The 14,351-nt window shown below is 43.5% G+C and overlaps 1 protein-coding gene across 1 annotated transcript in view; it reads right to left on the bottom strand.

Moving 5' to 3' along the window:
- The window catches only part of LOC120931300 (transient receptor potential cation channel subfamily M member 7-like), a 182,685-nt gene extending 168,695 nt beyond the window's left edge, over positions 1-13,990 (bottom strand). Inside the window, exon 1 of the mRNA XM_040342599.1 lies at positions 13,660-13,990. Coding sequence (XP_040198533.1) covers positions 13,660-13,686 — 27 coding nt within the window. The 5' untranslated portion in view covers positions 13,687-13,990. The remainder of the gene's footprint in view (positions 1-13,659) is intronic.
- Between the last annotated feature and the right edge of the window lie 361 nt (positions 13,991-14,351).

Genomic DNA, 14,351 nt, shown 5'->3' with positions numbered 1-14,351 from the left:
CTATAAATGCATGTAGGGGGTCACTGAATAATTTAACTGATCAGATAAAAGAAATAAAGGAAGAACTAAAGTTGAATAAGATCACGAGTATCACGTATCACTTATTAAGCACAAGGGAAGGGAATGTAATTGTAAAACATACATTTAAATGTTTTTTTTTCTTAGGCACATTTAAAAATGGTATATATTTTTCCTTTTGTTCTTTTTTCCTCTCCATGATGCCGGGGGTTCCTTTTTTTTTGTTCGATATGTTTTCTTTCCGGCTACAATGGTAAATTGCATTTATTGCTTTATTCGATTATTTGATTTGACAGTTTGGGAAATTCAAGCTCCCATTGGAAATCTTTTCTTTTCTGTAAACCTTGTCTATGATGTTGGGTATGAGACCTAAAATGATAAACATAGGCTCTTGGAATGTCCGGGGGATGGGGGATCCAGCTAAAAAAGCTGCAATTTTCTCCACCCTGGAATGGTACGGGTGGAGGTGCTATGTATTCAAGAGACCCATTTGACTAAAGAAACAAAGTTAAAACTGGTTAACAAAAAATATCAAAGCCAGTACCATTCTGTCCACTCTTCTTATTCTAGAGGAGTGAGCATAATGGTAAAAAGATGTGTGTCATTCGTATGTATAGAGTCAAGAATAGATGAACTGGGCCGTTACATTTTTCTGCACTGTTTGATAGAAAATGAACCATATGTATTGGCTAATATCTATATACCCCCTCCCTTTAAAATGGAGATTCTGTATAAATGAATGGAATTTGTGGTAAACAAGGAAAACATTCCGGTATTAGTGGTTGGAGATCTAAATAAGGTACTAAATAGAACGATAGATAGATTTCCACCGGGGACACGGAGTTCGGGGGAAGGAGAAGGGTATCTAAATCAATTTCTGGAAGAGGTTGGGTGGTGGGACATTTGGAGGATGAAACACCCAGACGAGCGGCAGTACTCCTGTTTTTCAAGCTCATATTCCACATTATCAAGAATAGACATGGCCTTGGGAAATTATGCAAGTTTACAGGCAGTCAGTAAAATATCTTATTATCCAAGAGGGGTCTCTGATCACTCTCCCCTGGTGCTATCGTTGAGAACAGGGAAAAAATGTCCTCCAAGAAATTGGAAAATAAGTCCCTTCTGGCTAGAAGTGATGGGGAAGCCAGAGGAAATAGACATTAAACTAAGAGGGAGTGGTGTGGGACGCCCTGAAGGCGTTTCTCAGAGGCATGTTGATCCAGCAGGTAACCAAGATCAAGAGGAACTCTAGGGAATGGGAGGAGAAAATCAGGGAAGAGGTTTTGGAGGCAGAAAAGCAATATGTGGAAGATCCAACATTGACTAAACAAAGGATATGGTTGGAGAAGCAGCAGGAATATAAGCTGGTGGTAAATAAGAAAGTTGAAAATAAGCGCCTATTTCAAGAGCAGAGCGCTTTTGCTGTAGGGGAAAGTGTGGGCCACACATTGGCCCTCCTAGCGAAAACTAACGCGGCGCCTTCTAATATCCCCGCAGTTAGGACGTTAGGAGGTGGGGTATCATCTGAAACATCTATAATAGTGGATACATTTGCAGTATATTACAAAGACCTATATAAATCAAAAAGGGGGATGTAAAGGTGCAAATGGAGGAATTTTTTGGAGAAATAGGAACCCCAGTTCTATCGGAGGATAGAAATGCTATAGAATCCCCAATTACATTATTGGAATTAAAGCAGGCAGTTAAAGGACTTTCCAATCAAAAGTCCCCAGGGCCAGACGGCCTACCAGCGGAGATTTATAAGCAATATGGCGAGGTGTTGCTTCCGGAATTACTAAAAGTGTTGAACTGGGAGATAGAAGGAGGGAGGCTACCCCCCTCGATGTTAGAAGCAACTATTATAGTGCTCCAGAAAGAAGGAAAGGATCAACTAGACACATCATTCTATAGACCGATATCTCTGCTATGCTCAGATGTTAAAATTTTGGCCAAGGTGTTGGCAACGAGAATAAATACATACATTCAGAAACTTATACACCCAGACCAATCTGGATTTATTCCAAATCGGTCCACGAGTATGAACATAAGAAGGTTGTATTTAAATTTACAGACTCCAACAGAGATAGATCTATCCTATAGATCTATCCTATCATTGGATGCCACTAAGGCCTTTGATAGCCTGGAGTGGGACTATCTCTGGTACGCCCTGGAGAAGTTTGGGTTCGGTCCATCCTTTATTAAATAGATAAAGTTACTGTATAATTCCCCAAGTGCCAAAATAAAAATAAATAAGGAATACACACAGTCGTTTAAATTGGAGAGGGAAACGAGACAGGGATGTCCCCTGCCCCCCTCCTATTTGCCCTGGCAGTTGAGCCATTGGCAATTGTAATTAGATCTAGACAGGAAATACAGGGGTTCCAGAGAGGAGCAGAGGAGGAAAAAGTTGCGCTTTATGCGGACGATATCCTCCTTTTTTGGGGAAATTCTACAACCTCCCTCAAAACTGCAGTGCAAACAGTAGAAGCATTTGGACGATTCTCGGGCCTGGTAATAAACTGGGAAAAATCTACACTTTTGCCAGTGGACTCAGTAAGCAACATGGATGGGGTAGGAATCCCTCAATTAAAAATAGGGGAGAATATGGAGTATTTGGGAATCGTGGTAACACGAAACCCAGAACAATTTATAAATAATAATTTAGAGCCACTTCTGGGTAAATTTAAACGTAAAGCGGATATCTGGGGACGTCTTCCACTCTCGGTAGCCAGTCGCAGTAATCTTATTAAAATGATCTGGATGCCACAATTGCTCTATGCACTCCACAATTCCCCAGTATGGATTGATAACCTATGGTTTAAAAAGATAGAGACCCTTTTTAGGACTCCTAATCTGGAAAAAGGGAAAAGCAAGGATTAGTCTCCAAACGTTGCAATTACCAACAAATAGAGGAGGGCTAGCGGTCCCACACCCCTATAGTTATTTTTTGGCGGCACAGTTACAGCATTTGGGGGGGTGCAGTATAGAGGGAGGAAGAAGTGCAAGTGGGAAAATTATGTTAATAGGGTCCCCACATAGATCTGTAATAGAGAGGCCAATTCTTTCTCGGTAAAAAGTCCAACAGTAAAGATGATTGTAGGAATATGGCAAGCAGGAAAATCGGCTTTGGGCTATAAAGGACCAACAGAATATTCCCCATTGTGGGAAAATAAGAACTTAAAAGAAATTTTGGCCATGGGGAAATTAAAAGAATGGGATAAACGTGGGATAACCAGACTGGCACAACTGTATACAGGATGCACATTAAAATCCTTTTCAGAGCTAAGCAATGAATATCGTATTCCAAACTTCATGTTTTTTACCTATTTGCAGGCTAGACACGCACTACAAGTCCAATTTAAGTTACAGCCGGTAAGATGGCAAAAGCTCACGCATCTCCAAAGATTAATTAAGTTGGGGGTCTCGAAAGGTCTCATTTCAGAATTATATGAACGGTTCAGTGACCGGTTTATAGGAAAAGGGAAGTTGAGTAAAAATAAACAGAGATGGGAGGAGGATGTTGGCCTCATAACGAGCGATCAATGGGATAGAATATTGGAATTGGGGACAGTGGTCTCATTAGCTCCATCACAAAGGGTTTCCCATTTATTTTTGGTCCACAGGGTTTACTATACCCCCAACAAACTATATAGCTTTGGAAGGAAGTCAGATGATAAATGTCCCAGATGTCAAAATACAGGCGACCTTATGCATATGATGTGGAAATGCCCAAAATTGCATAGATATTGGGTTAAGATTTTGGACATTATAAATGCAACCTTTGGGACCACTCTGGAACTCGAGCCCAGGGTTTGCCTATTAGGATGCATTGAGGAGAGAATAGGGCAGAGGGATACATTAGAAGCAGTTATAAGATGCCTGTTCCAGGCGAGGAAACTGATAGCACTAAAATGGCAAGCACAAAATCCACCCACAGTAACGGAATGGGTTAATGTAATGAATAACACAATAGGGAAGAAGAGGGGAACATGGATTAGACATGGAAACCTCAGAAAATTTAAAGCAATATGGGAGCACTGTTTAGGTAAAATAGGCCGTTCACTTTAATTAAGGAAAATTTGTAAAGCACAAATTAAGAAAGAAATATGGATAAAACGTGTATGCACCTAAGGCCCGTACACACGACCGAACATGTTTGCTGAAACTGGTCCGCGGACCAGTTTCAGCAGACATGTTCGGTCGTCTGTACAGCCGAGCGGACAGGATTCCAGCGTACATTTGCCCGCCAGACCGTTTTCGAGCGGGCAAATGTTTCTAAACTTGCTTAGAAACATGCCCGCTGGAATCCTGTCCGTCGGACATGTTCGGTCGTTTGTACAGACTTACCGTACATGTCAGAGCGGCCGTCATCCCTCGCATGCGTCGAATGACTTTGACGCATGCGTGGAAGCATTGAACTGCCAGGGCCGCGCATGTCGCCGCGTCATCGTCGCGGCCTCATCGCCGCGTATCGTGTATGCGCGGATTTCTGTATGATGGTGTGTACAGCCATCATACAGAAATCTCCGGGCGGGCATGTACGCTGAAAACGGTCCGGCGGACCGTTTTCATCGTACATGTTTGCCCGTCTGTACGAGGCATTAGAAGTAAGATAGGAGTTAGGAGGGGAGGGGAGGGTTGGGAATGGGATCAATGGATATTTTTAGTCTTTGTAATTAATTTTTTGTACGCACATAAAATGTATGGACTGTAAAATATGGATATGCAACTTTTTGTACTTGTATGGAAATAATAAAAAAAAGTATTGAAGTAAAAAAAAAGAAAATAGAAATCCCAAAGGTGATCAAATCCCACCAAAATAAAGCTATATTTGTGGGAACAAAATGATAAAAAATGATGATTGGATATAATGTAGAATGAGCGTGCAATTGTCATTTAAAAAGCGACAGCGCTGAAAGCTGAAAATTGGCTTGGGCAGGAAGGGGGGAAAGTGTCTTGTATTGAAGTGGTTAAGCCAGTGTACATTGAGCATAAGGGTCCTTTCACACAGGTGCCTCCGTTTTGTGTCATCCGCTTTCTCATCGCGGGATCACTCCCCTGATTCCCAATGGGCCGGCGGATGACAAGTCCGTCTCCGCTCACTTTGCAGAGTGGAGACTGACGGAGTCCTGCTCTCCCCTATGGGGAAATCGGGTGACAACGGACTGCATGTCCTTTGTCATCCGATCATATCCGATCCTCCAGGCTGATGGAAAATAGGACCACCATCCGCCTGGATTTGGCGGACAGGATCGGATCCGTATAGCAGAGGTGTCAGCGGACATGTCACCGCTGACAATTCTGCCGCTCCATAGGAGTGAATGGAGGCTCCGATCAGGGCTGCCTAAAAAACTGACAGGGGGACCTGATCGGAGCGCCCGTGTGAAAGGGGCCTTACACAAAATCCCTTAGAGAGAAAGGCTTACCAGAAAGTAACATACAGCGCTCAGTAGCAGTTTTACCTATTTACAGGCAATCTGTTTACCTCCCAAAAAAACATTTACATGTTTGAATAAAAGAACATCACTACCTTGTCTTTCAGGGTCCAATGACATTTTTTAGAATGCAGCGCTATATTCAGTGTAAGAATTACCGTTCTGATTATTAACCTCTAGTACACAAATCATGGATTTTTACACTGTTGTTTTCTCAGTGTTTCTCTACCCAGGAAAAGCGATTGGTAACATTGTTACAAAATATTCTAGAGACAGCGATTTATCTTCATATGTGACAAATCATTTATAAAATGTATTCTGGGCCTGTAAGCAGAGAATATTCTGTAGCAAAAGTGGCCATAAAAGACCAATAAAATCACATAACATTTGTAGGGGTATAAAGAAATAACTATACACGCGATACCTGCTTTCTGCACAGTCAGCGGTCAATAGTGTTACACAATCCGTTTTCTGTAAAGTTGTAAGACGATCTTTAAACTAGTTTGGTAACCCTTTATTTCAGCGATACATCTTCAGCAATTACAACAACGATTGTCTGAATACCCTCTCTTCTGGCTGCTTTGCTCTGTATAAAATTGGTACAGTCTATGGGCTAGATTCAGAGACAGTTACGCCGGCGTATCAGTAGATACGCCGCCGTAACTCTGAATCTGCGCCGTCGTAAATTTAAGCGTATTCTGGAAACCAGATACGCTTAAATTAGGCTAAGATACGAGCGGCGTAGGAGTCTCCTACGCCGTCGTATCTTAGGGTGCATATTTACGCTGGCCGCTAGGTGGCGCTTCCGTCGGTTTCAGCGTAGAATATGCAAATGAGCTGGATACGCCGATTCAGAAACGTACGTGCGCCCGGCGGATTTTTTTACGTTGTTTGCGTAAGGCTTTTTCCGGCGTAACGTTACTCCTGCTGTATGAGGCATAGCCAATGTTAAGTATGGACATCGTTCCCGCGTCAAATTTTACATTTTTTACGTTGTTTGCGTAAGTCGTTTGCGAATAGGTCTTTGCGTAAATTACGTTTACGTCGAAAGCATTGACTATTTGCGACGTGATTAGGAGCATGCGCACTGGGATACGTTGGGCCGTTCGTGAGAAATGTCATTTATGTGGGGTCATGTTTTATTTACATAAAACACGCCCACCTCTTGACAATTTGAATTTGGCGCGCTTACGCCGGCAGATTTACGATACGCCGCCGCAACTTACGTAAATAACATACGCTACGCCCGCACAAATCTACGTCGCCGTACCTGAATCTAGCCCTATATGTTGTTCCATATGCAGTATGTGTAAGTCTAATAAGTCTAATGAACTATATCGATCACTCTAATGCCGCGTACACACGATCGTAAATTCCGACAAGAAAACCGTGGATTTTTTTTTCAGACGGAATTTTGGTTCAAACTTGTGTTGCATTTACACAAATGTTGTCTGAAATTCCGACCGTCAAGAACGTGGTGATGTACAACACTACAACTAGCCGAAAAAAATGAAGTTCAATGATTCAGAGCATGCGTGTTTTTATGTGCGTCGGAATTACATACAGACGATTGGAATTTCCGTCAAGAACTTTTTTCGTCAGAAAATTTGAGAACCAGCTCTCAAATTTTTACTGTTGGAAATTCCCACAGAAAAAGTCCAATGGGGTCTACACACGGTCGGAATTTCCGAACTTTGGTTGTCGGAAATTCCGATCGTGTGTACGCGGCATAAGCCTTTGTGGGTTTTAAATCTCACACACTCTGGGGGAGATTTACTAAAACTGGAGAGTGCAAAATCTGGTGCAGCTCTGCATAAAAACCAATCAGCTTCCAGGTTTTATTATCAAAGATTAATTGAACACGTTGAAGTTAGAAGCTGATTGGCTACCATGCACAGCTGTGCCAGATTCTGAGTGCTCCAGTTTTAGTAAATCTCCCTCTCTAATTCCCATTACTTGTGCATCCTAAAGACAGCCCATTAATTTGGATTAAATGGCCTGCCAGCACACAGGAAACTGCACCTGACCTTTACATGGGAATACAACGCATAGCAGTGGCATGCTGCAATGCATGTATGTTGCTTTAGTGTAGTGTCGTGCCATTCACTATAAATGGCATTTCAATGCAGTTACCTGTGCAGTATCATGCATTGCGGTAATATTCACATTATCATAACACAAAGGTTTGAACCTGGCCTTAGGATACCAGCATCAGTGGTTGGGTAGGCTAATGTTTTGTCCAATCCAGTGCTGTGTGGTACAATAATAAGAGAACGGCACGTCAGGTATGTTTACTTTAATGTTTGATCATCGTCAGTTGATCAGATCTTTCTGTTTATGATCATCCCAAAGTTACTATACAGTACACTTTAAATCTGACCATACAATCTCTCTATAATCCCTAAAGGCCCGTACATACGATCGGATATTCGACAACAATTATCCGCCAGACGTGTTTTGTCAGATAATCCGACCGTCTGTATGCTCAGTCGGACAATTGTTGTCGGAAATTTCCGACAACAAATGTTGGATGTTCATACTCTCAATTTACTAAAATCCAAAGTACAAACACGCATGCTCCGAACCAATGCTTACCATAAGACAACATTAGCAGAAGTTGCCCAAAGGGTAGCGCTAAGAAGCAGAAAAACCACATAGTTTTGTGAATGTTGGCTGAAAAAGTTCTGCTGTCTGGATTTGCCGGATTTATCCAATGGAAGTCCGATCGTGTGTATGAGGCTTTAGATTCACCAAACTATGTGATAGAAGGGCTAACCATGTATATTTTAATCCAATCAGGAAGGCTCTTTTACTACCTATCTAGATCTAAAGAAGATTATACAATCAAGTTACATAGTTAAAGAAGAAAGTCCATATAGGAAGCGAGGCAAGGGCCCTGCGAGTTGGCCTGGGGCCCCAAGCACTTGCTTGGTTTGCCTGAATATGGGAGCCAATAGAGGGGCTTTATGTTCCTATTATTTAGTGGGTATGACTAATTCTGGCCATGGTTAAAATGGCTCCTTTGTATATCAGACTCCGTATTTCCACTTTTGCAGCCAAACTGGGATTCCCCTTACTTTATTTTTGTTATATGTTCTCATTCACATAGCTTTGAAAAAAATAAAAGAAGTTGCATACTTTTGACTTGCTCTTTTCTGAAAACTCCAAAATGTACTACTTCCTCTACTATGCAAGAGGACTGGGGAGTTAATGTTTGCCATAATTAACTTTGCAGGAAGTGGTTAATGCTGCCCCAGCTGGGAAGGTTAGGGTTAATTGTGTTTCCTGCTTCTTTTATTGGCAGGCTTTCCTGGGTCTGACCCACTGGTGCTGTACATTATAAAAGGGACAATGGTCTGGGGGATGGGTGAAGGGGATCAGAGCTAGAGTATTGCTCGTCACCATGGCCATAGTTTAGTTTAGTTTAAATTCCCTTGTCCCTTGTAGTCCTGTGCTGTGTTCCGATATCTCAGTGTGAAGTGCTGCTACTAATTCTGTCCAACTCCACCTTATTGTTGTGTACAGATGACTCACCTCAGACCCTGTGTTTACATGTAAATAACCGCCATTCATATGCAAATAACGGGAACATTCATATGTAAATAGAGGTGGCATTCATATGTATATTATGCCCCTCTGCAGTGAGGAGATGATGTGCTGTAACCTCTAGCAACCAATCAGCATTACTGTACAGTAATCTCTAGCACCGAATCAACAAGCAGAAATCATGTTCTGTAACCTCTAGCAACTAATCAGTAAGCCGTAATGTGTGCTGTAACCTCTAGCAACCCGTCAGTAAGTGGTAATGATATGCTGTAACCTCTGGCAACCAATCACTGCCTGATCTTATTCAGTAAACTGATTTTAAGTCTAGATGATATTTATTGTATGTCTCAGAGCACGAGAAAAGCAAAATTGCATGGGGGGGGCCCAACATTATTTTTGCCAAGGGTCCAATCAATAATAAAGACGGCCCTGAGTACACCATAAACAAGGGGTGCTAAACCCGAGCCCGCAACCTCAAACCATGGAAGCGCATGCCCAGGTTCTGGGATGGCATGTCGTCAAGCCCACATCGTGATCAACGAGCTGCTAGCCCACCATCCTAGAGCATCAGAGTGCATAGAGCCAGCCCCAGCAACAGAGGAAGCCGGAGGGGAGCAGGAGCTGATGCTTCCTTTGTAGCGCCAGCTCCTGTCCCAGGTGGAGTGATGCCAAGTGCACATCACCTGGGAACTTTCTAGCAGCCTGGAGAGCAATATCAGTAGAAGCTGGAAGAGGAAAGTCAGTGCATTAAACGTCACATACACTTCACTTTTGCAATGGGCATATTAGCACTTATAAAAAAAAGGGGTTATTAGGCTGCTTTCACACTGATCCAGGTGCAGCACAATGTACGATGTAAAAGAGGTATATGGCAGTGCAGCTAACCTGCAGGAAAGCCACAGGTGCCCCACGCTGCACCCACGATGTGAGTAAACCGCAGCACATTAGTGTGAAAGCAGCCTAATAGGAGGCTCAGGACAGTAAAGGCTTGCTTACATTTGCGGTTTGGGAAGCAGTAAATCCCCATAGTTTATTCTGGCCTGCAACCAATTACCAAATCACTTAAGTGGCCCTCGCTCTTCAAAGGGTTGAGCACCCCTGCAGTAAACAATTGAGATTCACATCTGCCTAGTTATTAATTCTGCTGAATGAATGAACCACTTGCTGTTTGTAGCGCCTGGTTACTTCCAAGTACTGGTGCTATTGAAATTTAGAGGGTGATCAGAGTATTAGTAGACTCTTAGCTAGATTCACGTAGGGTGTCCTAACTTTGCGGCGGCGTAGCTTAGCGTGTTTACGCTACGCCGCCTTAAGTCAGAGAGGCAAGTACATGATTCTCAAAGTACTTGCCTCCTAACTTACGGCGGCGTATCGTAAATCGGGCGGGCGTAAGGGCGCCTAATTCAAATTTAGCTGAGGGGGCGTGTTTTATGTTAATGGGGCTTAACCTTACGTTTTTGACGTTTTTTTGGAACGGCACATGCGCCGTCCGCCTACATTTCCCAGTGTGCATTGCGGCTAAGTACGCCGCACTGGCCTATTGATTTCGACGTGGACGTAAATGACGTAATTCCCTATTAACGGACGACTTACGCAAACGACGTAAAAATTTCGAACTTCGGGGCGGGAACGGCGGCCATACTTAACATTACTATTCCATCTATTTGATGGAATAACTTTAGGCCTGCTAATGCGTTACGTAAATGGCGTAAATGTACTGCGTCGGCCGGGCGTACGTTCGTGAATAGGCGTATCTACTGATTTACATATTCTACGCCGACCGCAATGGAAGCGCCACCTAGCGGCCAGCCTAAATATTGCAACCTAAGATAGGACGGCGCAAGCCGTCGTATCTTAGATAGGTTTAAGCGTATCTCTGTTTGAGAATACACTTAAACATAGGTCGGCACAGATTCTGAGTTAGGTCGGCGTATCTACTGATACGCCGACCTAACTCTACCTGTTACGCTGTGTTCCTGGTTCAGGGACCATGTTGGTCCGGAACATTTGAGCAGCGACGGGGACCCAGTGATCGACTGGGTTCCCATTCTTGAAGAACCTAAGCGGTATAGCTGTTTGGTGGGGAGTCCATCTGCGGAGAGCTAATGAGAGGCTGGCAATCCAAAAGGATTACGACAAACCACCATGGATCAAGGTAGCCGGACACTGAAGGATTGATCACCTGTCAGTCGGTACCTGGGTCCAGGAACAGTTCTTCGGGGAGGGTTGTCTCCGTGACTGTGGTCGGTGGGGGCCTGTGGCATAGGTTTCTCCCTGGGTCCATTCCGGGAGGGTCTGTGGCAGAGACTTTTCCTCAAGTTCAAGTTCATTCCAGGAAGGTCTGTGGCAGAGACTTTTCCCAGAAAAAGGTTCGAGTGATACTCCGGCTGCCAGGTCAGTGAGAGAGGCCTGTTCGGGTACACTAAGCCCACTCAGACAGGAGTGGTGCAGAAAGTGTTACATATGGGAGCAGGACTGCCTGAATCTGCTGTTTTCCTTCTTCCTTCAACTCTACCCCTTTCATCACCAGTTTATTGTTTTTACCCGGCTGGGTAATAAAGAGCACAGAAAAAGACATTCCTTTACTACTGCTATATGCACCATACACCCCTAGGAATTTGAGATTTGTGAAATTAGATTGAGTGAATCCTCCCAGTCAGTTCAGATAGTGTCACCCACTGACAGCTTAAGCATACCTGTCATGCAGTGTGGTGACTGGATCCCCGATGGTTCGTCTAGGCCTCCTGGACAACCTCTGATTCTAGGTTCTCCCGAGCCAATCCCCCATTGCACAGCTCCCGGCTTAGGATCCTCTCAGCAGAAGGTTGGGACCCAGCCAGTCGCTGGGGCCCCTCTCTTGGTTGGGATGAGGCTCTGCATGGTGCATGACCCCAGTAAAGCAGGCCACGGTGGCGGGGCCCATGGATGCGCGCACCCTGAAGGTGGGTACCACACCTGGAACTCGGGCCCCGCACAGAACAGAGCGACCAAAAGGCGGTTGCCCAGATATATACCCCTTCCAGCATGCCCAACGAGGGAAGAACTCCTCTGATTGGCTGCTGAGAGAAGGTGGGTCTGTCAGAACCCCTCTAGCGCCAGCTGCCGGCCGAGGGTGATAACGAACCCCGGAGCCCAGACTGACCCACAGGACAAATTCTGAAAATTGGCAACAGCCTAAATTTCCATAAACCGTGAATGGGAGTAAACTAATCCTCCCATTCCAACTTACTCTAGCGTAGCGCCCATACTGAAAACTAAGGGGGCGCTACACATGTTTTTGAGGTTTCATAAACATATGATGCCCTTGTAGAGAAAGCTCTCTAAAACAGAATTTATATTATCTGCAATGCAGATATAAAAGGATAACTTGTATGTCCAAGGGTATAACTATAGCCATAGCAAACCATGTGACCGGTATGATTTATGCAAGTACTGATAGCATTTGGCAAATGCATTAGGATTAAAAAAAAATTGTGTGTATACCGTTATATGAATGTTATAAATAGTATCCCATATTAATAGAGGAGTTGCCATTAAGATGGAGATTAGAAAGATATGGTGCTCTTTAATAGCATGGCTAAAGTTATGCAATAGTCACAATCCTAAGTATGTTCATAATTGATTTTTTTCTATCTTGCGAAGCCATAATTGCAAACCAGTTTAATAAATATTCCAATCGCACACCTTCCTGGGGAAACGGTTCATAAATACAAACAAATGGGTGCTGAAGCGATCACCAGCTGGGTACTGGAACAATCAACCAAATGAACATATTGGCCAGCACACCACGGATCGTCTATAACGTTCAAAAAGTTTTAATGCACAAAAAACATCACAAGTGGTGCAACGTTTCGAGGCCACATAGGACCTCTTCACTTGCCTGACGAAGAGGTCCTATGTAGCCTCGAAACGTTGCACCTCTTGTGATGTTTTTTTGTGCATTAAAACTTTTTGGACGTTATAGATGATCCGTGGTGTGCTGGCGAATATGTTCATAAAATTGCAAACTAATCTGCACACAAATATGGTTATTTGATATTAGCTAATTTACACAATGGGGTTTATTTACTAAAGCTGGGGAGTGCAAAATCAGGCTCACTACTACATAGAAACCAATCAGTTTCTAACCTCAGCTTGTTCAATTAAGCTTTGGTAATGAGCCTAGGTTCACATGGGAGCGATCTGTCATGCAATTTGAGAGATCAAATCGCATGACAAGTCGCACCCTATTGGAGGCAATGGCACGGTTCCAATTGGTGCGACACCGCTTTTGCGGCGCTGCACCGATTTGCAAAAGTAGTTCCTGCACAACTTTTGCCGATTTCAAGATTTAATAGACATCTGTGCATGAAGCCACACAGATGTCTATCAAGCAGGGGCGGACTGACCATTGGGACTCTCGGGCACTACCCGAGGGCCCCATGCCGCTAGGGGGCCCCATCAGGGTTGCCAGGCTCAATAAAACCCAGGACAGTATGTAAAAATCTGTGTTTTTTTTTTGTATATTTGATATGTCCAAAATCGACATGCTTTTAATGTGAAAATCCCGAGATTTTAGCTGCCCTGCCTATGCAATGCTTCCTGGCGTGGTGGTAATTATATATAAAAAGAAAGGCGAAAGAATAAAGCATGAAAGCGTTGCAATTGTCTTTTCACTTACCATATCGAGGTCTTCAAAACTGTCCATGTTTCTCCTTTGCCTCCACTGTAGTATGTGAGGTTCCCACACTCCTCGCTTGTCTTCACCTCTTGGACATCCTGATCAGACCAGAATTACGGAGAGACAAAGTTCATCAGCGCTTTCAGCTAATTTAGCTTAAATTTTGAAGATTGGCTTTCAAGAACATTCCATGCTTTTATGTGAGAATTGCTGCGGGCAGAGTGTCATTTGTTTGCTACAAGTTGTCAGAAACAAACCAAACAGGTCTATGAGGAGAAAGATGGTTCAGTCTTTATAGAGCCAAGGACTGCAGCCAAATACTTCCAGTTCATGCTTACTAACCACCTTTCTTACACTGACACTTGCCTATATATCTGAAAAACTCGCCGCGTGAATGAGCCAATAAACCTAAAATACAAGAAGGGTTAGTGCAGGAGGTTGGTGAGATGAACGGTAGAAGACGTGTCATAAAAGAGTTTGTATTAGCTGCTTTATGTAGGTGACACTATTGTATTTGCTATGCAGTAACATTGATGCAAGCATGTACAGCCTCTAGGCTGAAGCAGAATATTTGCTTTTTTATAACAGTTCTTTATTTGACATGCCAGCTAATTATCCTTGCAGACATGTACAGTTGCTGATAGGTCTAGTTTAACCACCTAAGACCCGGACCAAAATGCGATTCGGCACTG

This window comes from Rana temporaria, chromosome 3 (assembly GCF_905171775.1).
Source record: "Rana temporaria chromosome 3, aRanTem1.1, whole genome shotgun sequence".
Classification (NCBI taxonomy): Eukaryota; Metazoa; Chordata; class Amphibia; order Anura; family Ranidae; genus Rana; species Rana temporaria.
The sequence above is the reverse complement of the archived record's forward strand: the minus strand, read 5'-3'. Positions and strand labels throughout refer to the sequence as shown.